We start from the raw sequence: 25,155 nt of genomic DNA on the forward strand, positions 1-25,155 counted from the left end.
GGGTTCAAGTGATTTTCCTTCCTCAGCCTCCCAGGTAGCTGAGACTACAGGCATGCACCACCACGCCCAGCTAATTTTTGTATTTTTATGAAAGGTTTTTTACCTGAAGCAGGAGAAAGGAGACACAGGATAATCATTGCTTTTCAACTAAAATGGTTTTATTGAGATGTTTTGGTTGGAGGAGATACTTTTTCTGGCAGCATTTCTGACTCAGAAGGTCCCTCTGGGCCCCAGCTCTTCCCATGAGACAGTCACATTACTGTCTAATCAGCTCTGCAGAGGCCAGCCCCGGAGCAGAGGAGGATTCCGGGCCATGGAGGAGACCTACTCCGCCCCTTTCTGGTAACTACTTCTCTAAACTCTCACGCACTATTGTCCATAGCAAATGACATTTCCACTGAAAGCGCATAAAGATGGCGACAGCCTCATTTCTTCCTCAGTGAACTGAAGCCCAAAGAAAAGGGAGGTCCCACTAAAGGGGAAGAGAGCCAGGGCCCCGCCCAACCAGGATGCTGAAATTAACTACATGTAATGCTTTCTAGGAGACAACACAGAAATCTCTACTCTGAAATCCAGAATATTAAATATGGCTCCCCCCTGTAAGTTAACTGGACTTATCAATCCTTTAAGACCCCGGCAACCAACAATAGCAATTAGGAATCCAAATTCATCGCACAAAAGGACACAGATACCAGTGTTGGACAATGGTTTTGGTATGGGGACAGGGCGACAGCTTATCCTAAATCCTGTGCATCCATCCATACCAGGAGCTGGGTTACCCTCGGTACCAGGTGCCTGCCCTACAAAGCCCGGGTTGGGAGAGGGCTTGGTGGCAGGGCTGCAGCTGCTGTGGGTAACTGTCCTTTCCCGGGCTGTGTGCGCCTGGCCATGTGGTCCTCAGGGTGGCTGGTTCTCCTTCCAGGAGCAACCATGGCAGGGGCTTAAAAGTTGAGTAGCTCTGGGAAATGGTCCTTGGAAGGCAGCGACAGGTCCATGAGCACAGTAGTCCCTCTTTGCCTTGGCTCCTTAAATGAAGAGGAAAGTTTGTAGAAGGAGGTTTGCCTTGATCCGTATTTTGTTCCTGAGAACCAGAACCACTGGTTTGGGGACAGCTCACAGCAGCTCAACCTCCTAGACTCAAGCTATCCTCCCACCTCAGCCTCCGAGTAGCTGGGATTACATGTGTGCACTACTACACCTGGTAAATTTGTATATTATGTGGAGACAGTGTTTCGCCATGTTGCCCACTCCTGTCTCCACTGCTGCCACCCCTGGCCCAGATGGCACCAGTGCCTGGGTCCTTCCTGGGCTTCCTGTACCCACTCTCCTAGTACCCATTTGTCTGCCCAACAGCCAGAGAAATTGAATTAGAAACATCCAGCCAGTCTTTTGTCCAAAACCTTCCCATTGGCCGGGCGTGGTGGCTTATACCTGTAATCCCAGCACTTTGGGAGGCTCAGGTGGGCCGGTGACCCTGAGGTCAGGAGTTCGAGACCACCCTGACCAACATGGCGAAACCCTATCTCTACTAAAAAAAAAATTAGCCAGGCGTGGTGGCCTGTGCCTGTAGTCTAGCTACTCGGGAGGCTGAGGCAGGAGAAACCTGAACCCAGGAAGCAGAGGTTGCAGTGAGCCAAGATCACACCACTGCACTCCAGCCTGGGTAACAGAGCGAGACTCCTTCTCAAAAAACAAAATAAATACAAAAAAATTAGCCAGTCGTGGTGGCAGATCCCTGTAATCCTAGCTACTTGGGAGGCTGAGGCAGGAGAATCGCTTGAACCCGGGAGGTGGAGGTTGCAGTGAGCTGAGATTGTGCTGTTGCGCTCCAGCCTGGGCAACAGGAATGATAAAAAAGAAAAAACAATCTTTCTGTCTCCCTCCCTCCCATCTCATGCAGTAAAACCCCAAGTGCTGGCCCTGCCTGGTCAGCCTCCCCACCTCCGGCCTTGACCTCCACTAGTTTCCCCTCACCCGCTCCTCCCCACCCCTGGTTTTGCTCAGACCTGTGGGGCTCATTCCACCCTGGGGCCTCCGTTGTCCCCTCTGCCTGGATGCCCTTCCCCCAGATGGAGTGCGGAAGGGAGCTCTGAAAGGCTTCTCTAGCCTCCTTCCTTAAATTGCAATACCCCGTCGTGCCCACAGCCCCACACTACTTCCTGCCCCGCTTCCCTGTTTTGTTTATCTCTGCCGGACTTACCACCAGTGAACATGCCATGTCTTCTTACCTGTTTTCTTTCTTTCTTTTTTTTTTGACAGGGTCTCACTGTGTCATCCTGGCTGGAGTACAATGGTACCATCATAGCTCACTGTAGCCTTGAACTCCCGGGCTCAAGTGATCCTCCTGCCTCAGCCTCCCAAGTAGCTGGGACTACAGGCACACACCACTATGCCCAGCTAATTTTTAAATTGTTTTGTTTTTTGAGATGGAGTCTTGCCCTGTTGCCCAGGCTTGAGTGCAGTGGCGCGACCACAGCTCACTGCAGCGACCGTGGCTCATTGCAGCCTTGACCTCCCAAGCTCAAGTGATCTTCCCACCTCAGCCTCACGAGTCAGTGGGACTCTAGGGCATCCACCACCATGCCTGGCTAATTTGAAAAGTTTTTGTAGAGGCTGGACATAGTGGCGTGTGCCTGTAATCCCAGCTACTTGGAAAGCTGAGGCACAAGAATCGCTTGAACCCAGGAGGCAGAGGTTGCAGTGAGCCGAGGTCATGCCACTGCACTCCAGCCTGAGTGACAGTGATACTCTGTCTCATTAAAAAAAAAAAAAAAAAAAAAAAAGTTTTTGTAGAAACAGAGGTCTTGCTATGTTGCCCAGGCCGGCCTCAAACTCAGAGGCTCAAAGGATCCTCCCGCCTCAGCCTCCCGAAGTGCTAGGATTTATAGGCATGACCACTGTGTCCGGCCCTATCTGTTTCATCTCTCCCACCGGAACGTAAGTTCTAAGGGGTCAGGGGTTTCCTATTCTTTATGTTGGTGTCCCCAGCGCCTAGAGCAGGACTTGCCCATAGCAAGGGCCCAGTGGATACTGGTTGAATGAATGACATGGGGCTCTGCACACTCGGCTCAAACTCCTGCACCTGCCTCTGGGGCTGACTGTTGACCGCCCAGGTTCAATGTGGTTTCCACCCTCCAGCCTGCTCACTGAGATGATGGCCTGGGTCTCCCAGATGGGGGCTCTGGGCAGCCTTCAAGGCCCTCTGGGGATCCATCCTGCTTCCCAAGCGGTAGACCCAGCCTGGGCTTTGATGTCTGATATCTGACCACTGGGGCTTCCAGCTCGTCCTCCCCTTACTCCAAGATGTGACCTTGGGCAGGTGGCTTAACTGCTCTGTGGCTTTGGGTGCCAAGAGATGGTGCACGTGTGAAAGCTTAGCATCACACCATCTCACTGGCCTGCGGTGGCTCCTCAGTGCATCTCAACCACTGTTACATTTCCCAATGTCCCCACCTCCTGTCTGTTTCCAGCACTGACCGAGTGCCTGCTGGGCTGAGGCTTTGTGTGCGATGTCTTGTCGTGTTTTTTTATTTGTTTATTGAGACGGAGTCTCGCTCTGTCGCCCAGGGTGGAGTACAGTGGTGCGATCTCCGCTCACTGCAACCTCCGCCTCCAGGGTTCAAATGATTCTCCTGCCTCAGCCTCCCAAGTAACTGGGACTACAGGCGCCCACCACCATGCCCGGCTCATCTTTTGTGTTTTTAGTAAGATGAAGTTTCACCATGTTGGCCAGGCTGGTCTCAAACTCCTGACCTCAGGTGATCCGCCTGCCTCGGCCTCCCAAAGTGCTGGGATTACAGGCGTGAGCCACCGTGCCCGGCCGTGTGTGCGATGTCTTGTCTGAGAGGGGGGCACCATGTGAGAAACTAAGTTCTGGGAGGTTGTCACTTGGTCCAAGGTGGCAGCCAGGAGGATGCAGTGGAGTTGGGAGACCCACCCGGTGCCCACTCCTTTGCCCCCGAAGTCACCAGAATTCCCTGCCTGATGCCCCTGGCCAGAACACAGGAACAGAGTCGCCAAGCTGCCCTCTTGGAGCACCCATGGGTGTACCCTGCAGCCCCCACCATGGCCCCTCCACCCACACTCTTGGCTGTTCCCTTGGATTGGGGGTCCTGCAACCTGGCAAGACCTCCAGTCCTTGGCCCACAGCAGCTGGAGAGCAGGGGCTGTACCTTTCTTGGTCTGCCCTAGGCTTCTGTGGCCGACACCTCCCCATTCACGTAATCCGGTTCCCCGTCCTCCTCGTCTGGGCTTCCCACCGGGCCAGGGGAAGGTTGTCTCTGGAGTTGCCCTGTGGACCAGTGGGCAGACAGGTCATCGAGTGGTTCATGTGGAGACACTCATAACTATTCCCCCAGACTCAGACCCCCAGACTCCACAAAACAGCCTGCGGGAAATGCCATGCCGGACAGGTCCTGGCGGTGTGTGTGTGTCCTGTCTCTGGGATTTGCTGAAGATCGTCCTGCTCTGAGAGTAGGTGAATGTGTTACTCCATGCGTGCAGCTGGACGGGGCGGCCTGCCGGGAGGACCTGACCCCACCCCGGAGGCTGGGTGGCTGCCGAGGGCCATCCTGTGTGGTTCAAGGTCTCTGCAGCTGCCCCTGCACACAGGCATCACTGCGGGGTTAGCTGGACTGGCTGGAGGGAAGCCCACTTTCAGCCCACCCTTCCAGGCCAGTCCCTTAAGCCTGCCCTAAGTGGGCCACCCCGCATCCTCTTCTGGCCACCTACCCATGACCCTCCTAGACTCGCGCCACTGATGGATGGATGCTGAGTTCTGATAATCCTCGGATTCCTCATCTTCTTCCGGGGAGGCAGAGGGACAGAGACCAGAAGTGGAGCCAGTCGTCAGGGCTGATGACGGGATGCGATCCCCTCTGCAGAGGCCACCTGTGCCGTCCTGCTGGGCAACTGCAGAGAGGGAGAATAGGCCCCCCCGGCTCAGTCCCACAGAGGCACCAGGAGCCAACAGAGCCTCCGAGGATACTAGGGGCAAGACTACCCAAAGGTACCCAGGGATCTGACAGCCTTCGGTTTCAAAGTGGGGGCGGCCTTTGAGCCGTGGAGAGTGCAGGGGCCAAGGAGGCCTGCTGCTTCCGGCCCCAGCCTGCCCCTGGCTGGGCAGCCTCACCTGGCTCTGTAGTTTTCTGCTTGCAAATGAGTACATTCTCATACGAATTGGCATCATCTGTAGGAGAGAGAGGAGCGGGCATGGGGGTGTGGGCAGGTCCTGCAAGGCCTGGCTCATCCTCCACCTCTGTCCTGCCTTCCTTTTGCAGGGGACCTTTCCTGCCAAGCCCTAGCCCTCTGGGTCCTCTGGGACCTCAAGCCTTCTCCTGGATGAGCTTCCTAATGGGCGCTGGCCTGGCACCCCTGTAGGCTTTTCCCTGAGCACTGAGCTCCTTCTCTGTCTTCTTTGTTTCTTGTTGAGATGGTGTCCACTCTGTCACCCAGGCTGGAGGGCACTGGCAAAGTCATAGCTCACTGCAGCCTCCAACTCCTGGCTCAAACGATCCTCCTACCCCTCAGCCTCCTGAGTAACTGGAACTACAGGCACGTACCACCATGCCCAGCTAACTTTTAAAATTTTTTGTAGAGAGAGGATCTCGCTGTGTTGCCCAGGCTGGTCCCCAACCCCTAAACTTAGGCGATCTTCCCAAAATGCTGGGATTACAGACATGAGTCACTGTGTCCAGCCTCCTCTGTCTTCTGAGATTCCCTCCAAATGCACTCGGGCGGAGGTACTCTGGGGGAATGTTGCAATTCAGGCCCATGATGGGTGGCTGGAGGAAGGGAGGGAGGCAGGGGCAGCCTCAGAGGCTCATCTCTAATCAGGAGCTTTCCCTAGAGCCACTGCCGGGAGGGGCTGGACTCTTCCAGACAGGGCAGGGCAGGCTGGGGACGCTTTGCTCGGGGACCCAGGCTGAGTGTGGCACCTCAGCGCCTGGCACCCCATCTTGTAATGGGGAAGCTGGGCTCTGACCGATGCCCCACCCAAAATCCATCAGTGATGTTGGAGTCCTAAGAAATGAGCACTGCTGGCCTGGTGGGGTGGCTCACGCCTGTAATCCCAGCACTTTGGGAGGCCGAGGCGAGCGGATCACCTGAGGTCAGGAGTTGAAGACCGGCCTGGTCAATACAGTGAAACCCCGTCACTACCAGAAATACAAAAAATGAGCCAGGCATGGTGGCAGGCGCCTGTAATCCCAGCTACTTGGGAGGCTGACGCAGGAGAATCGCTTGAACCTGGGAGGTGGAGGTTGCAGTGAACCAAGATCGTGCCATTGCACTCAGCCTGGGTGACAGAGCAAGACTCTGTCTCAAAAAAAAAAAAATGGAGGTGGCAGTGGTAGGGGCAGAAGAGGACCCCCCAACACCAACTCAGCATGGTCCAGGCAGGAGCCAGGTCAGGCAGCTGGATTCAAGCCCCAGGCCCATGCATCTCTCAGCGGGCTCCTCCCACCCTGAGTCCTCAGTTGCCCTTTTTTTTTTTTTTTTTTTGAGGTGGAGTCTTGCTCTGTTGCCCAGACTGGAGTGCAACAGCATGATCTCAGCTCACTGCAGCTTCTGCCTCCCGGGTTCAAGCAATTCTCTTGTCTCAGCCTCCCGACTAGCTGAGATTACAGGCATGCACCACCATGCCCGGCTAATTTTTTTTTTTTTTTTGTATTTTTGTAGAGACTGGGTTTCACCATGTTGGCCACACTGGTCTTGAACTCCTGACCTCAGGTAATCCACCCACCTTGGCCTCCCAAAGTGCTGGGATTACAGGCGTGAGCCACCGTGCCCAGCCTCTCAGTTGCCCTTTCTACAAAGCAAAGGTATTCAGGGACCAAGGTTCTGGTGGCCTCAGAGCCTGCAGGGATCACTGTCCCGGGTACGTTCTGGGCTCAGGAGGAGATGCTCAGTCCTCTTTGACAAGGACCTGGCCTCCCCCGACCTCCCCGAGCCAGCCCTCTAGTTCCCTGCCCCTGTGGCCCACTCCTCTCTCCCACGCCTGTGCCCACAGCTCCCATGCTGACCCGCCTGCCCCCTAACCCTCCTTGGCCCCTGCCTGCAGCACCAGCCTCCTGTCCACCCAGCCGGCTCTGCCAATTCACCTGAACCCAGGCCCAGCCTCCTGCTGGAGGTGTGGCTTCTGCCCCGAGCTCCCACTCTACTTCCTCCCCCGCCACCGGCTTTGTCCTTCACCTCACCTTCCGGGGGCTTCCGGAACCGCCCCCAGTTGTAATACTCCATGGCAATGGGGTCTCTGGCCAAGAGAACATACATAGCACAGGTTTCAGGGCAGGCTGGAGGTCGAGTTGGGGGGCTCTGTAGGGGGACGGTGAGGCCAGGGCTGCTCCCACTATTGCTGGTCATGGGGGTCTGCCAGGATCTCCTCTCTGATTCCCCCACCCCCACTTCCTGGGACCCCTGAGCCACCGGGGGGGGGGGGGGGGGGGCTGGAGGGCGTGGCCAGCTGCCCGGTTGGAGCCACCTTTTTTTTTTTTTTTTGAGGCAGAGTCTCTGTCATCCAGGCTGGAGTGCAATGGCATGATCTCGGCTCACTGCAACCTCAGCCTCCCGGTTCAAGCGATTCTCCTGCCTCAGCCTCCCAAGTAGCTGGGATTACAGGCGCACACCACCATGCCTGGCTAATTATTTTTAGTAGAGATGAGGTTTCACCATGTTGGCCAGGCTGGTCTCGAACCCCTGGCCTCAGGTGGTCTGCCTGCCTCAGCCTCCCAAAGTCCCGGGATTGTAGGCATGAACCACCGCACCTGGCGAGCCACCTTGCTTTGTGACCTTAGGCCAGTCCCCGTAGTTTGCCCATCTGTGAGATGATGCAACACCCCAGAGGGGTTCTGGGTGTCCTGTAGCTTGTCTTTGACTGGGTGATGCTGAATGAGTCTCCGTCCCCCACCCCTGACACCCTGTGTCCCAGAGCAGGGCCAAGTCCGGTCCCACAAAGCCAGGGTCACCTGAGAGACAACAGTGTCACCCAATGCCTGCCTGCCAGGAGAAGGAGGGGAACCTGGATGCCTTGTTCTAGTGCAAGAGGGTGGTTCCTGGACCAGGAAGCCCAGGGCTGTGGCAGGCAGGTGGGGCGGGGGGAGAGGCGAGGCAGGGGAACGGGACCAAGGTCACTCACATGTAGCCTTCCTCCGACCCGTGTCTGCTTCCTGCGGGAGAAGGTGAGAATCGGGCCTCAGCCCATGGGCTGTGGCCCCCACTGTGGCCTCCCCCTTTCCCCAGCAGCCCACCTACCTTTGCTGAAGTTCTGGTACCTGGAAGATGCTGGATCTGGAAGAAAGGTCCAGCTTGTCGCTCTTTCCCCTGGTCCCTGCTTTCCACCCAGCTCAGGCGCTGCAGCCCAAGGCAGGGCGAGCTATTTCCCGTGTCTGAGCCTTTGCAGTGCTCCCTTGTCCCCTCAGTGGGGCATGTGCGAGTGTGCACCCTCCCCCTGCCAGGCCGATTCCAGGAGCCCGCCCTGCCCCAGCCTGTGTGTCTCTCCTGGGGAGGTCTCACCTGGCCCCACAGCCCCCACTGCACGACGCCCGTCCCACAGGGTGTTCACCTGTCTTAGTCCCAGCTTGGCTAGGCCTGTCCCTGTCCCTGCCCTGTGCCACTCACCCTCCAGGCCTGGGGAGAATTGCAACAGCTTGTCCTTCCTGCAGGGAGGGGGATGGGGGGGGTTGAAGGAGGGGCCGTGGGGGAGATGCCCCCCAGGACATATCCCCCCATACCCCTGGTGGGGCCTTCATAGCTGAGCCCTGGAGCTCTGGGGCCCGGGGAGGGAGGGAGGGAGGTCTTGACCTGGGCTCACCAGGTAGGGACCTACAGGACTTTCCTTCTTGTCACTTCCTGGGGGGCTGTGACCTACCTTGTGGGTGCCGTGTCGTCCAGGGGTCCTGGCCATGCCTGCCCGACCACTGCAAAGGGCAAGAAGTGGGGTGTTGGCTGGGCCTCCAGGCTAGCCCAGCCCCCTCACCCCATCATCCCGCCACATCAGGCCTGGCCATGGTCTTACGGCAATGGGGACCGAGAGAACTTGATAGGGACACCCCCAACCCAGAGCCCAGCCCAGGGGCCCTTGGAGACTCACAGGAGTAGGTCCAGGACCCTGTGAAGCTCTGTTGGTTCTCACGCCTGGAAATGCATGGGCTGTGCTGAGCCTGGGCCTGGCCTCCCACAGTCCAAGGACACAGGGACAGGAGAGAGGGACAGGCAGGGACGAGGAGGGAGAGCAGAGGGACGGACCAGGGTGACAGCGGGGAGGAACTGCTGTCCTTTCAGGCCTCAGACTCACAGCTCCCCCTGCTACCCCCATTCTGTGGCCCCTCTGTGCACTAGGTGCCCACCCCTCACACAGGGTCCTGGGCTAGAGCCTGGCTCTCAGCCAGACCCATCCCTGACGTGGCCTCAGCAGGGCCACATCCTGCTGGGGGGGTCCCAGGCCCCTGGAGACGGGTCAGGAGGGGTCTGTGGATAGGGCTGAGGAGGCAGCCCTGAGATTCTGGGGCATGAGGGTGAATGAAGGCAGGTGATGAGGAATCCAGAAGTGACTTGGGGTAAAACATTTCGGCCAGAAGTGACAAAGAGGCTGCCTCCCACCTGCTGGTCCCAGCGAGTGTTTGCAATTCCTTAAAAAAGCACACACCGAGGCCCGGTGTGGTGGCTCACGCCTGTAATCCCAGGGCTTTGGGAGGCCAAGGCAGGCGGATCACCTGAGGTCGGGAGTTCAAGACCAGCCTGACCAACATGGAGAAACCCCATCTCTACTAAAAATACATAAATTAGCTGGTTATGGTGGTGCATGCCTGCATTCCCAGCTACTCGGGAGGCTGAGACAGGAGAATCACTTGAAGCCAGGAGGCAGAGGTTGCAATGAGCCAAGATCATTCTACTGCACTCCAGCCGGAACAACAGAGTAAATGTGACTCCATCTCTAAATAAAGAAAGAAAGAAATAGAAGACTATTCCTAGCCTTCCTTGCACCAAAGTGTGGCCATGGATTAAGCTCTGGTCTATGAGATTCAAGCCAAGGTTGTTGATATTTCCAATAAATCTTTTTAAAGGGGGGCACTGGCAACTGGGAGACACCCTTTGTATCCTTGTTCATTCTTTCTTCCTGCTGCTGGGAATGCAGAGATGAGGGCCGGCACCCCAGCTGCCATCTTGGACCATGAGCTGCTCTTGAAAATGGAAGCCACCATTACAGGTGATGGAGTGGATTCGCTCATTATTAAAGCAGGTTTGGTGGCTCCTCCTCTGAACCAGAATGGGTACCTGGCCCAGCCTTCCAAACTCCTGGAAGACTGGGGCTCAGGGTGACCTGGTTTAGGAGAGATACCCTAAATCCACAGGAGAGAGTCAGATGTGGCTTCTTGGGAGAAGCAACAGAGGAACGGAGCCTGTGCTCACAGCAGTCACTTCATGCAGACTGGTGGGACTGAGCCCAACCGAGGTGACAGATGGAGAGGCAGGCAAAGGCATTCCAGGGAGGGGACTGAACAGCTCCTCTTCCACCTCCCACATGGGGACCCTGAGTCTGGCCCTGACCATCTGTGGCTCTAAGATCAATCGGGGGGCCGGGGGTGGGCAGGTCCTGAGAGAAGAGGGGAGAGGGGAAGTGTCCGAGGAGTCAAGGGTGTGGGGAGCATCTGGGGAGGTTGCAGGCAGGCCAGAAAGCCACATGGCCAGAAAGACCCAGAAAGGTCTAGCTCTGGCCCACATCGAGCAAGGATGAAGATTCTATTTTCAAATCTCACTGTGGTTTTTCAGTTGCAAAAGGAAATGAGGAAGGATGTGTGTGCGGGTGTGCGTGTGTGGGTCATGAGTGGCTGCTCGGAGGTGCACGTGGACCTCCGAGGTCTCCTGGGCCCACAGCAAGTCATTCTCTTAAAGGACACCTGTGGCCACTGCCCATGTGCCCAGGCTGTTTTGGGTTTTAGCCCTAGCCTGCAGTGTCGAACCCACTGCCCTTCCCTGGCTCTTTCTCACAGTCCTTCCCTGGTCCCCCAAGGGACTTGCCCACATCCTCCCCTGAGCTCTAGCAGCTTTTCCCAGGGGAGACTCCAACAATGTTCACATTTCACCCTGTGCTGGGGTCTCTGTCTCTTGCATTGCAGGGGGAGAGCGGACTAGCCCTGGGGGATTGGGGTCAAAGGGAGGCTGAAGACACAGGTGCCTGGACTTCTTTCTTTTTCTTTTCTTTTTTTCTGAGATGGAATCTCGCTTTTTCGCCCAGGTTAGAGTGCAGTGGCACAATCTCAGTTCTCTGCAACCTCCGTCTCCTGGGTTCAAGTGATACTCCTGCCTCAGCCTCCAGAGTAGCTGGGAGTACAGGCACCCACCACCGTGCCCGGCTAATTTTTGTATTTTAGTAGAGACGGGGTTTCACCATGTTGGCCAGGCTGGTCTCGAACTCCTGACCTCAGGTGATCCACCTGCCTCGGTCTCCCAAAGTGCTGGGATTACAGGCGTGAACCATTGCGCCTGGCCAGATGCCTGGACTTCTAGAGGGGTTCACAGGAAAGCTGAAGAGTGGCTAGCCCCACAGCCCAGGCATCCCCACCTCAAAGCCCTCCATAACCCAAGCTGCAGCAGGGCCTGGACAGCCCCCGGGCACTTCCTCTCCCTTCTCTGATGGCTAGGGACCCGCTAGAGCCTGGCACGGAGGAGGTGTGAGTGAAGGGGTGAAGGACGGGGGTGCCAGGAATTCCCTTGGGGACGCCCATGCCCAGGGCACATGAATACACCAGGCTAGGGACATCGAGGCAACTCACAGACTTCTCTGCTGGTAGATTTTCTCTGACCGCTTTGCACCTGCAAGAACAGGCCAGGATTAGCAAAGGGTCTGGGGGCAGCTGCGAAATGAGGTCAGACACCCCCCGCCATGGCTTGTCTCCCAGCAGGACTCAGACAGGACTTGGGGGCCAAACTGTCAATCATCACCGGCCACCTGACATTAAAGAGTATTTGGGACCAGGTGTGGTGGCCCACTCCTGTAATCCCAGCACTTTGGGAGGCCAAGGCAGGAGGATCACCTGAGGTCAGCAGTTCGAGACCAGCCTGGCCAACATGAGGGAAACCCCGTCTCTACTAAAAACACAAAAATTAGCCAGGTGTGGTGGTGTGCACCTGTGGTCCCAGCTACTCAGGTGGCTGAGGCAGGAGAATCGCTTGAACCCGAGAGGCAGAGGTTGCAGTGAGCCGAGACGCCACTGCCCTCCAGCCTGGGAGAGCAAGGCTCTGTCTCAAAAAGCAAAACAGCAGCAACAACAACAAAAACCTGTATTTGCTCACCCTCTTTTAGAAGAGGAGAGGCTGGAAAAGTGGATGCCACAGACAACCTCGCCTCCCCTCCCTTGTCTGGGGCAATTTCTCTGGCCCGATATCGCAGTTGACCTGGCAAAACCAAAGCCCACAGGTGCACCTCACCATTGTCTTCAGGGGGCAGTTTAGGGGTTCAGGGCTCACATCATGAGGTTCATCTGACCGCCCCTTCTGACCACAGCCACGTCTGGGCCTGAGACGGTCTCTGAGATCCACCATCCATGCCTTCTCCCCATCATGCCCCCGGGACCCCCGCCTACCTGGGCGTGAGCAGCGCACACACAAGCTGGCTGCCACGCCCAACAGCACCAGCAGCGCTGCTCCAGGCCACAGCAGTTCAGTCCCTGAGCTCATGTTGGCTCCTGGTGTTGCCTCCTGTGATGCTGAAATGGGAGGTGCCCGTGAGCAAGGGGCCCCTTTTTTAGGAATCCCACCCTACACCCGCATGTGCTCGGACAGCCTCATACCTGAGCCCAGGCTGCAGAAACATCACCTCCCTCCCCGCTCCTGCACTGGGCAAGGACAGAACCAGTCCTGTTCACCCCATGTGACCCCAAACCAACACCTCTGCCCCATGGGCCATCTTCACCCTTGATAAGTGCTGGAAGGTTCTGGTGGCCCACAAGACGGCCCCATGTGCACACACAGCCGTACACACAGCCTCCCTTAATCCAGACAACTGCCCTTTGAAGACGAGGTTCACTGCATTTCACAAATTGAGAAACTGAGGCCAGAGAACTCACGTCTGCTAAGTGGAAAGACAAGACTCAGGCCCCAGTGTCCTGGCCCCCACCCTGGCTCTGCCTATCAACCCACAGTGGGTTGCCTCCAATAAACCCACCCTGGCTCCTGGAGGTGACAGTCTGTGGCCACCACTCACACAGAAGCACCCGGAAGCCCTTGCCCACCCCAGAGCGACTCAGGGCTCCTCTATGCTTCCCAGGACCCCTCTCTGCCCACCTCCTGCCTTGGGGTCCCCCTAGGACCTGGGAATGGGGCTTCCATTCCTGAAACAACTGGAAACCCAGATTCTGCCTGTGGTGGGAGCTGGGAGGAGGGAGGTTAGGGAAGGCTTCTTGGAGGAGGTGGCCCAACAGCGTGAGGTGGAGAAAGATGACCCGCAGAGGGATGGGGCCCTAGCGCACTGCTGCAGGGGGCTGGGATGAAATTAGCTGGGATGCCAAGGCTGGGCTGAAGACAGGATGTTCGGGGGGAGCCCTGAATCCCCAGCTGGCACCTGGCCGGCTTCTTGGTCTGTGGCTGGTCCCAGCCTTGGAGCCACGGCGTGATGACCAGGCTCAGCAAAACACACGCACACCACCCACTGTGGCCCAGTGAATGGAAGCGTGGCCCTCTCCAGTGGGCTTCCAATAGCTGTTGCAACTAGAAACAGACCCGGGCCAGGCGTGGTGGCTCACGCCTTTCATCCCAGCACTTTGGGAGGCCGAGGCAGGGAGGATCGCTTGAGGTCAAGAGCTCGAGACTAGCCTGGGCAACATGGTGAAATTCTGTCTCTACAAAAAAAAATACAAAAAAGGCCAGGCGCGGTGGTTCACGCCTATAATCCCAGTACTTTGGGAGGCTGAAGCAGGTGGATCACGAGGTCAGGAGATCAAGACCATCCTGGCTAACACAGTGAAACCCCATCTCTACTAAAAATATAAAAAAAAATTAGTTCGGCGTGATGGCGGGCACCTGCAATCCCAGCTACTCAGGAGGCTGAGGCAGGGTCAGCTGTAGTCCCAGCTACTCGGGAGGCTGAGGCAGGAGAATGGCATGAACCCGGGAGGCAGAGCTTTCAGTGAGCGGAGATCGTGCCACTGCACTCCAACCTGGGCGACAGAGCAAGACTCCATCTCAAAAAAAAAAAAAATATATATATATATATATCTCCAGGCATGGTGGTGCATGCCTGTGGTCCCAGCTACTTGGGAGGCTGAGGCAGGAGGATTGCTTGAACCCAGGGAGATCGAGGCTGCAATGAACTGTGATCATGCCACTGCACTCCAATCTGGGCAACAGAGCGAGACTGTTTCAAAAAATAATAAAATAATAATAATGAGACCCGGCCCCCTGGAGATGGCCGAGGACAGAGTTGAGGGTGGTGGGGTCTCTGAAGGGGTTGAACGTGGCGGGCATTTGTGGAGCCAACACTCTCGAGTGTCCACTGTCCCCCACCCCAGTGTTCTTCCCACCCTGGCCACCAGTGAGGAGGGTTCCTCCCCATCCCACAGCCGGGGAAGGTGAGGCTTGGACCAGTAAACAGGACTTAAAAGGAGGTGCTCCAGCTGGGTGCAGTGGCTCACGCCTGTAATCCCAGCGCTTTGGGAGGCCAAGGTGGGCAGATCACGAGGTCAGGAGTTCAAGACTAGCCTGACCAATATGGTGAAACCCCGTCTCTACTAAAAATACAAAAATTAACCAGGTGTGGTGGCTCATGCCTGTAATCCCAGCTACTTAGGAGTCTGAGGCAACAGAATCGCTTGAACCCGGGGGCTTGAAGACGTTGCAGTGGGCCGAGATCACACCACCGTACTCCAGCCTGGGCGACAAAGCAAGACTCCATCTCAAAAAAAAAAAAAAAAAAAAAAAAAAAAAGCCCAGGCACGGTGGGTCATGCCTGTAATCCCAACACTTTGGGAGGCTGAGGCGGGTGGATCATGAGGTCAGGAGTTCAAGACCAGCCTGGCCAAGATGGTGAAACCCTGTCTCTACTAAAAAAATGCGAAAAATTAGCCAGGTGTGGTGGTGGTGGGTGCCTGTAATCCCAGCTACTCAGGAGGCTGAGGCAGAGAATTGCTTGAACCCGGGAGGTGGAAGTTGCAGTGAGCCGAGATCCCACCATTGCACTCCAGCCTGGGCAACAAGAGCGAAAGTCCATCTCAAAAAAAAGGAGGAGCTCCAGGTTGCCTACCTCCTGCCTTGGGATCCCCGAGGCCCATCAGGACCTGGGCTGTCCCCCTTGAAAGCTGGGTGGGTTTGGACAAGTCTCAGGACCTTTCTGGACTTCCCAAATCCCTGCGGTAAGATGATGCGGAATCTCCATGCGGCCCTGAGCCACGGTCAGGGCCCATCACAGAGAAGCCACTGGGCCTCTCCCCAAAAGCCAAGTGAGTCAGTGGGAACAAGTGAATTTCCAAGCCGTGTGACTGGCACGACCCACGTCACCCGGGGAGGTTGTCCAAGGAAAGCTCTGCTCTCTCCTCCCCATGGCCCGCCTGGGCACTACCCTTCTCCCTCCCCGAATCTCACCTTGCCTCAGTGTCCCCAACCCAGGGTGCACCCCCAACCCCTCCAGCATGGCCCAAGTTCATCTCAGGCTTGTGAGGTTGGAGCACTTTGTCTTGGGGGAGGGCTCATGGGACCAAATCTAGCCTGTGCCTGGGAGCCCCCAGCCTCAGTTTTCTCATCTGTAAAATGGGGTCGGGCTGGGTACAGGGACTCACACCTGTAATCCCAATACTTTGGGAGGCCGAGATGGGAGGATCACTTGGGTTTGAGACCAGCCTGGTCAACATGGTGAAACCCTGTTTCTACTAGAAATACAAAAATTAGCCAGGCGTGGTGGCACAAGCCTATAATTCCAGCTACTTGGGAGGCCGAGGCATGAGAATTGCTTGAACCCGGGAGGCAGTGAGTTGCAGTGAGCTGAGAACGCGCCAGTGCACTCCAGCATGGGAGACAGAGTGAGACTCCATCTCAATAATAAATAAATAAATAAATAAATAAATAAATAAATAAATAAATAAATAAAATGGGATCAGGCTGGGTGTGGTGGTTCACGCCTGTAATCTCAACACTGGGAGGCTGAGACCGGAGGATCACTTGAGGCCAGGAGTTCGAGACCAGCCTGGATAATGTAACAAGGCCCTGTCTCTACAAAAAAATGAAAAAAATTAGGCAGGCACAATGGCACATGCCTGTGGTTCCAGCTACTCAGTACACTGAGGCAAGACAATCACTTGAGCCCGGGAGTTGGAGGCTGCAGTGAGCCAAGATCGTACAACTGTACTCCAGCCTGGGTGCAGAGCAAGACCCTGTCTCTAAAAACAAAAAGTAAAATTTAACAAACAGTCGTGTGTCTGCCCCCAGACTGAATACATCTTGTGCTGTTGGCCAGGTGCGGTGGTTCACGCCTGTAATCCCAACACTTTGGGAGGCTAAGGTGGGCAAATCACCTGAGGTCAGGAATTCAAGACCAGCCTGGCCAACATGGTGAAACCCTGTCTCTACTAAAAATAAAAAATTAGGCTGAGCGCAGTGGCTCACGCCTGTAATCTCAGCACTTTGGGAGGCCGAGGCGGGCAGGTCACGAAGTCAGGAGATCGAGACCATCCTGGCTAACATCGTGAAACCCTGTCTCTACTAAAAATACAAAAAATTAGTCAGGTGTAATGGCGGGCGCCTGTAGTCCCAGCTACTCGGGAGACTGAGGCAGGAGAGTGGCGTGAGCCTGAGAGGCGGAGCTTGCAGTGAGCCGAGATCGCGCCATTGCACTCCAGCCTGGGTGACAGAGCAAGACAGAAAATTTTTTATTTTCCATCTACAAAAAATAAAAAAGAAATAAAAAATAAAAAATTAGCCAAGTGTGGTGGCACGTGCCTGTAGTCCCAGCTACTTGGAAGGGTAAGGCAGGAGAACTGCTTGAACCCAGGAGGTGGAGGTTGTAGTGAGCCGACATCACTCCACTGCACTCCAGCCTGGATGACAGAGCGAGACTCTGTTTAAAAAAATAAAAAAATAAAACTTCTGTGCTGTCTCTGTGTCTCTGTCTCTCTCTGTCTCTGTCTCCCTCTCTGTCTGTGTCTCTGTCTCGCTCTTACTTTCACTCTTCCATGCAGGTTCTGAAAGCAGGTGGAGGGAGGTGGAGGGAGCGGAGGGTGGGCCCTCTGAGGCCCCCAGGGACCGGCAGGGCTGGGCGGGGTGGGGAGTGGGGGCTGCCACAGACCACAGTTCTGCAGAGGCCAAAATAGCACTAAAGGGAAGTGGGCAGTTTTCATATGAACAAAGATTGCCAAGAGCCGGCTTCGGGGAAGCTCTCGAGGCTGGGCTGGAGGACACTCAAGACCACCCTGCTCGTTCTCCCAGCCAAGCTGTGGCTGGGGACACTGGGGTAGGGGAGGGGGCAGCCTGGCTTGAAGCCCTGGACAGCTTTATCCACTGAACTCTGCTCTGGTGTCTGTTGGTTTTTTCATTTAGTTTTTAATTTAATTTTTTAAAGAGATGGGAGTCTTACTATGTTGCCCAGGCTGGTCTCCAGCTCCTGACTTCAAATGATCCTCCCGCCTTGGCCTCCCCAAATGCTGGGATAACAGGTGTGAGTCACCGTGCCAGGCTAGTCCTGCTGCTTTTTCCAAATAACTTTGGGCTTCAAATGAGGCTGGCTGGCGGGGGGGGAGGCGGGCGGGTACAGCAGGGGCCTGAGCAGCACTAGTCCCAGGGACAGAGCTGAGGGCCAGGCAGGGGGCTGGGCAGGGAGGCAGTGGGGGTTCTCCACCTGACCTGGGGCAAGACCTGGGCCCTGGCCTGTGTCTCACCATTTTTCCCTGACCTGTGTAGGGAGTTACAGTCCCACTTCATGGATGAGGAAACCGAGGCTCCCAGGCCAAGGCAGCCACTGTTTTGGCTCTCGGCTGCCCTTCACCAGTCTCTGGCAATGATGGGACCACCCTGGGATGTCCCAAGGCTGTGTAGGCTGGACAGGGGAAGGCGAGGGCAGGAGAGTGACCAGAAGCCCAGAAACAAACTGATTCCTGAAGTGCCATGGGATCTGGTGCCAGGGCGGGAGTGGGGCTGTGGGAGGGGGCGCCAGGCATCCAGGCCTCTTCCCACCCCACCCAGTGGGGCCAAGAGCTCCTGGGGGATGGGGGACAGCCTAAGGACTGAGGCACCTCTGGGAAAGGCTTACCTGAGAGTCCAGGGCTCCTCACCGCGGCCGTCCCATCCTGAGCCCGCACAGCTGCCCGAGCTGATGCCAACACCACTGACACTGGCGGGCGGGCAGGGCGGGCTTCCTGCCAGCCACTGAATCATCCGTACATCCGCTGCTCTGCCGGACAGGCTCAGCTATGAACCGGGTGCGGCGGGGGGAGGGAGGGGAGATAGGGGAAGCGGGTGGCAGAGAGAGAGAGGAAAAAAGAGAGAGGAGAGAGAGAGACAGGGTGGGAGAGAGAGAAGAGAGGGGGAGAAAGAGGTGGGGGAAGAGAGAGACAGAGGACAGAGAGAGAGAAGAGAAACAAAGTGAGAGTGAGAAAGAGAAGAAAGAGAGATAGGGCCGGGCGAGGTGGCTCACGCCTGTAATCCCAGCACTTTGAGAGGCTGAGGCGGGTGGATCACCTAAGGTCAGGAGTTCGAGACCAGCCTGGCCAACATGGTGAAACCCCCCCCCGTCTCTACTAAAAATACAAAATTAGCTGGGCGTGGTGGCATGCATCTGTAATGCCAGCTACTCAGGAGGCTGAGGCAGGAAAATCATTTGAATCTCAGAAGCGGAGGTTGCAGTGGGCCGAGATTACACCACTGCACTCTAGCCTGGGCGACAGAGGGAGACTCTGTCTCAGAAAACAGAAGGGAAAAGAGAGACACAGAGAGCAGAGAGACACAAAGAGAACAGGAAAATACGGACACACACTAAACACACACATAAACACAAAAAGTCACACAGAGAGGAAGAGAGATACACTCCAGCAGACAGGGAGCAAGAGAATGAAACTGAGGTACTCCTGCAGATGGCAGATATGGAGACACACACACGCTAAAAAGACACACAGAGGCAGAAATTCACACCCACGGGCCAGGCACGGTGGCTCACATCTATAATCTCAACACTTTGGGAGGCCGAAGCGGGAGAATCACCCAAGGTCTGGAGTTCAAGACCAGCCTGGCCAACATAGTGAAACCCCATCTCTACAAAAAATTTAAAAATTAGCTGGGCATGAGATGGACCAAGAGACACAGAGAGAGACACACAGAAATACACAGAGAGAAAGAGAGTCACAGACTGTCAGAGACACACGCAGAGGGGGAGACAGCAAGAAACAGGGAGACAAGGGCCAGGTGTGGTGGCTTGCACCTGTAATCCTAACACTTTTGGAGGCCAGGGCAGGGGGATTGTTTAAGAACAGGAGTTTGAGACCAGCCTGGACAACAGAGCAAGACCCCATCTCTAAAACAATTTTTTAAATTAGCTGGGTGTGGTGGCACGAACCTGTAGTCCCAGTGTGTTGGGAGGCCAAAATGGGAGGATTGCTTGAGCCCAAGAGTTGGAGGCTGCAGTGAGCCATGATCGTGCCACTGCACTCCAGCCTGGGGGACAGAGCAAGACCCTGTCTGTAAAAACAATAAATAGGCTGGGCGTGGTAGCTCAAGCCTGTAATCCCAGCACTTTGGGAGGCCGAGGCGGGTGGATCAGCTTAGGTCAGGAGTTCGAGACCAGCCTGGTCAACATGGTGAAACCCCCATCTCTACTAAAAATACAAAAATTAACCGGGTGTGGTGGTGTGCGCCTGTAGTCCCAGCTACTCGGGAGGCTGAGGTAGAAGAATCACTTGAGCCCAGGAGGCGGAGGTTGCAGTGAGCCGAGATTGCACCACTGCACTCCAGCCTGGGCAACACAGTGAGACTCCATCAAAAAAAAAGAAAAATTAATAATAATATTTAATGAATAGCTCGATGGCCTTGGGCAGCTGTTTAATGGTCAATAGCACAAGGCACTTCACCCACTTGCGGGATGTGGCTTTATTGACCTCAGGTGCCAGAGCGCCTGGGCTCCACAGGGAACTGTCTCACTTAGTCCTCACATCTGTGTGGATGGCAGCCATGGTATCCACCCCGGGACTGGGCACAGGAGCGGCGCTGGGCAGGAGTAGGCTGTGGTCCCTCTGCCTGTGCTGTGAGCCGTTCTCTGCACCCCCTGACGCCAGGAGCCTCATCTGTGCAGTGGAGCGATGAGACCCGCAGGGCTGGGGTGGAGCAGGGCTGGCTGTCCTTCCTTCTCCCACCCTTCAGCGCCCTCTCCATCCGCAGCCTCTGACATGTGTGCCATCCACTCCTCCACCTGTCTTCGGTCACTTATTCCATCTGCCCTGCCCTTGTGGCCTCTGCAGGGGTCTCTCTGTCCCTGCCCTGCCCACCCGTGTCCCGCGTCCTTTGCCTCTGTGTCTGTCTCATCCTCTGAGACTCTTGCTGTCTGACCCTCTGTCTCTATTCCTTACTCTCTTCTTTCTTTCTTGGGACAGGGTCTCACTCGGTCCAGAGGTGAAGTTGGATTTGAACCCACATCCCAAAGCCTGGCTTCCTTGCTGGGACCCCCTGTCTGGCTCCTCCTCACACAATGGGAACAAGCCTGCATCAGTTTCCCTCCAGCCCCAAACTATGCACCTGGACAGGGGTTACCTACTGTTCTTTCCCCTTTTTATTTATTTATTTATTTATTTATTTATTTATTTATTATTTATTATTATTTTTTTTTGAGACGGAGTCTTGCTCTGTCGCCCGGGCTGGAGTGCAGTGGCCGGATCTCAGCTCACTGCAAGCTCCGCCTCCCGGGTTTACGCCATTCTCCTGCCTCAGCCTCCCGAGTAGCTGGGACTACAGGCGCCCGCCACCTCGCCCGGCTAGTTTTTTGTATTTTTTTAGTAGAGACGGGGTTTCACCGTGTTCGCCAGGATGGTCTCGATCTCCTGACCTTGTGATCCGCCCGTCTCGGCCTCCCAAAGTGCTGGGATTACAGGCTTGAGCCACCGTGCCCGGCCTTTTATTTATTTATTTTGAGATGAGGTCACACCTGGTCACCCAGGCTGGAGTGCAGTGGTGCAATCTCAGCTCACTGCAACCTCTGCCTCCCAGGCTCAGATAATCCTCTCACCTCAGCCTCCAGAGTTAGCTGGAACCCCAGGTGCGTGCCACCACACCCAGCTAATTTTTGTATTTTTTTTTTTTGCAGAGACGGTCTCGCTATGTTGCCCGGGCTGGTCCTGAACTCCTGGCCTTAAGCGATCCTCTATCCTCAGTCTCCCAAAGTGCTGGGATTACAGGCGTGAGGCCACCGAGCCTGGCCCCATTGAATCTGGTGTCTATCCCACCTGTTGGAGACAACAGGCAAGAGCATGACAGTCCTCCAGCTCCTAAATGTCTGGCATTTCAGAACCTGAGCCCCCAGTTCTGGACGACTCTAGGCCCAGGACCCTGGCTCTGGGGTCCCACTCTCAGCTTGGGGCTAGGTTTCCCTTTCAGCCTTGGCGGCGGTGGCTCGGCCAGGCCAGGAGAGGTGGCCGCTCAGACGAGAGGCTGGGCCCGCTGCTGCCACCTCGTGGAGCAGGAGGCTAGCACATGCTCCAGGGGCTGGTTCTGAGAGTTCCTGCAGGCTTCCTTCCGTAAGAGGAGCTCACCCTGCCTCCCTCTGTGGCCCGACTGGGACTGAAGCTGCCCATCAGATGCCCACGCCGGTGCCTGTGCAAGCAACCGCCACCCTCCCTTGTTCCATCCAGCAATGCCAAGTGCACTGGATTCAGGACCACGTTTCCTTCCCACGGTAACCGGTAAGAAGACAGAGGCTCACAGAGCTGAAGCTGGATTTGAACCCAGACCCCAAAGCCTGGCTTCCTTGCTGGGATCCCCTGCCTGGCTCCTCCTCACACCATGGGAACAAGCGTGCATCAGCTTCCCTCCAGCCCCAGACTATGCACCTGGACAGGGGTTACCTACTGTTCTTTTTCTTTGGTTTTTTTCTTTCTTTTTTTTTTTTTAGATGGGGTCTTGCTTGGTCACCCTAGCTGGAGTGCAGTGGGGCGATCTCAGCTCACTGCAAACTCTGCCTCTCGGGTTCAAGCGATTCTCCTGCCTCAGCCTCCTGAGTAGTTGGAATTACAGGCACCTGCCACCCCGCCTGGCTAGTTTTTTATACTTTTAGTAGAGATGGGGTTTCACCATGTTGGACAGGCTGGTCTCAAACTCCTGGATTCACGTGATCTGCCTGCTCAGCCTCCCAAAGTGCTGGGATTACACTGCACGTAGTCTGTTCTGGTTTTTTGTTTTGTTTTGTTTTGTTTTTGACAGGGTGTTGCTCTGTCACCCAGGCTGGAGTGCAGTGGCAAGATCATAGCTCACTGCAGCCTCCAACTCCCATGCTCAAATGATCCTTCCACCTCTGCCTCGCCTGTAGGTGGGACTACAGGCACACACCACCATGCCTGGCTCATTTTATTTTTTATTATTTTTTTGAGACGGGGTCTCGCTCTGTCGCCCGGGCTGGAGTGCAGTGGCCAGATCTCAGCTCACTGCAAGCTCCGCCTCCAGGGTTTATGCCATTCTCCTGCCTCAGCCTCCCAAGTAGCTGGGACTACAGGCGCCCGCCACCTCGCCCGGCTAGTTTTTTGTATTTTTTAGTAGAGACGGGGGTTTCACCATGTTAGCCAGGATGTTCTTAATCTCCTGACCTCGTGATCCGCCCGTCTCGGCCTCCCAAAGTGCTGGGATTAGAGGCTTGAGCCACCGCGCCCGGCCACCTGGCTCATTTTAAAACTTTGTAGTGGTGAGGTCTCACTGTATTGCCCAGGCTGGTCTTGAACTCCTGGGCTCAAGCGATCCTCCCGCCTTAGCCTCCCAAAGTGCTGGGATTACAGGTGTGAGCCATCGCACCCAGCACACTTGCTCTGTTCTAGTTCCCTGCTTCCTTCACAAGCTTGGGCACTGGTAGGTGCTGGAGGGGAATGGTCTGTGAGAGGGCCTCATATGCAAAACGATCTTACAGACAGAAGTGTGGTCTTTTTTTTTTTTTTTTTTTGGAGATGGAGTCTCACTCTGTCACCCAGGCTGGAGTGCAGTAGCATGATCTCCGCTCACTGCTCCCTCTGCCTCCCGGGTTCCAGCGACTCTTCTGTCTCAGCCTCCCTACTAGCTGGGATCATAGGCACCTGCCACCACACCCAGCTAATATTTGTAGTTTTAGTAGAGACTGGGTTTCACCATGTTGACCAGGCTGGTTTTGAACTCCTGACCTCAGGTGATCTACCTGACTCAGTTTCCCAAAGTGTTGGGATTACAGGCGTGAGCCACGGCACCCAGCCAAGAAGTCTGGTCTTGCACAGCTTGGAGAGGAGTAGATCTCTGCACTGTTGTCCAGACCCAGAGCATGCCTGTCGTAGGGTAAGAGGATGTGTGTTCCAGCAAGACAATGAGAGGCAGCCCTCCAGAACAGGCAAGAATGCTATATGCCTCTCAGTCTATAATTTGTGATAGCGTCAAGGTTGACACACTGATACCCTAGGGGCAGTAAATAAAGTAGGGGCCTGGCAGGGTGGCTCACACCTGTAATCCCAGCACTTTGAGAGGCTGAGGCAGGAGGATCGAGCCCAGGAGTTCAAGACCAGCCTGGCCAACATGGCAAGATCCGGTCTCTACAAAATATTATAAAAATTGCCGGGTATGGTGGCGCACCAGGAGCTATGATCGCACCACTTCTCTCCAGCCTGGGGTGACAGAGCGAGTCTGTACTCAAGATGTTTTCTGAAATAGATGAGAAAAAGGCAGTGGAGCAATGAAGGGGACTCGCCCCATAACCAAAAAGGAGAGGAGTTTCACTTCCCCTGGGAAGGGATCTAAACTGGTGACTGGGGATCAGGTCTTTCCAAAGGCCACCAATGGCGCATTGGGTTGCTGGTCTGTTTTCTCCTTGTCCGCCCCAGCTGGGATCAGATCATTGCACATTTGTCTCCAGGTAACAATAACTAGGTGTTCTAGGCCTCCCTTCTTGAGCCACACAGACCTGCTTTGTCCCTTTCCCTTTGGTTAACAGCGGGTCCTGGTCCTTATCTCTTCCGTTCCCTCCCTGCCTCCTTCCCTCCTTTCTTCCCTCCCTCCCTGCCTCCCCTCCCACTTTCCCTTTCTCTCTCCCTCCCTCCCTTTCCTTCCTTCCCTCTTTCCCTTCCTCCCTCCCTCCTTCCCTCCCTACTTCATTCCCTCCTCTCCTTCCCTCATTCCCTCCCTCCCTCCCTTTCCTTCTTCCTTCCCTCCCTCCCTCTTTTCCTCCCTCCCTTCCTCTTTCCCTCCCTCCCTGTATTTCCCTTCCTCCTCTTTCCCTCCCTCCCTGTCTTTCCCTTCCTCCCTTCTTCCTTCCTTCTCTCCCTCCCTGTCTTTCCCTTCCTCCCTTCTTCCTTCCTTCTCTCCCTCCCTCTCTGCCTCCCTCCTTCTTTCCCATACTCCCTGCCTCCCTCGTTCCCTCCCTTCTTTCCTTTCCCCCCCTCCTTCCTTCCCTCTCTCCCTCCTTCCCTCTTCTTCTTCACTCCCTTCCTTTTCCTTCCTTCCCTCCCTCCCTCCTTCCTTCCTTCTTTCCTTCCTTTTCTTTTTTCACTTTCTTTTTTTCTTTCCCTCCCTCCCTCCCTTCCTTCCTTCCTGCCTTCCTTTTTTTTCTCTCTCTCTTTTCCCTCCCCACCCTCCTTTACTTTGTTTGTTTGTTTAGAGACACTGTCTCACTCTGTCACCCAGGCTGCAGTGCACTGCTGTGGTCTCGGCTCACTGCAGCCTCAGCCTTCTGGGCTCAAGCAACTCTCCCACTTCAGCCTCCTAAGTAGCTGGGGCTACGGGTACGCACCACTGTGCCCCAGCTAATTTTATTTTTTTGCAGAGATAGGGGTCTCACTCCATTGCCCAGGCTGGTCTTGAACTCTCAGACCCAAGCGATCCTCATGCCTCAGCCTCCCAAAGTGCTGGGATTACAGAACTAACACACCTAAGCCTTCCCCTTTTAATTTTTTTTTTTTTAAACCCATGTCCCTAAAGTTGCCTGGGATATCCTTCCTTTTTGAGAGCAGAACCGCTCCTGCCACAGAAAACAAA

General features: G+C 55.6%; 1 protein-coding gene across 1 annotated transcript; it reads right to left on the reverse strand.

Moving 5' to 3' along the window:
- Nucleotides 1-136: 136 nt before the first annotated feature.
- On the reverse strand, nucleotides 137-18,441 carry LAT2 (linker for activation of T cells family member 2). The gene is made up of 13 exons (XM_010387482.2): nucleotides 18,230-18,441; nucleotides 12,582-12,704; nucleotides 11,772-11,811; nucleotides 9,089-9,132; nucleotides 8,867-8,915; nucleotides 8,617-8,654; nucleotides 8,251-8,286; nucleotides 8,135-8,165; nucleotides 7,197-7,252; nucleotides 5,132-5,188; nucleotides 4,732-4,911; nucleotides 4,173-4,291; nucleotides 137-1,025 (listed from the first exon to the last, which is right to left on the reverse strand). Exons 2-12 carry the CDS (start codon nucleotides 12,673-12,675, stop codon nucleotides 4,188-4,190), a joined length of 729 nt encoding a protein of 242 aa, XP_010385784.1. The 5' UTR covers nucleotides 12,676-12,704; nucleotides 18,230-18,441; the 3' UTR covers nucleotides 137-1,025; nucleotides 4,173-4,187.
- Nucleotides 18,442-25,155: the final 6,714 nt, after the last annotated feature.

Source organism: Rhinopithecus roxellana, chromosome 6, assembly GCF_007565055.1.
Source record: "Rhinopithecus roxellana isolate Shanxi Qingling chromosome 6, ASM756505v1, whole genome shotgun sequence".
In the NCBI taxonomy this organism is placed as follows: Eukaryota; Metazoa; Chordata; class Mammalia; order Primates; family Cercopithecidae; genus Rhinopithecus; species Rhinopithecus roxellana.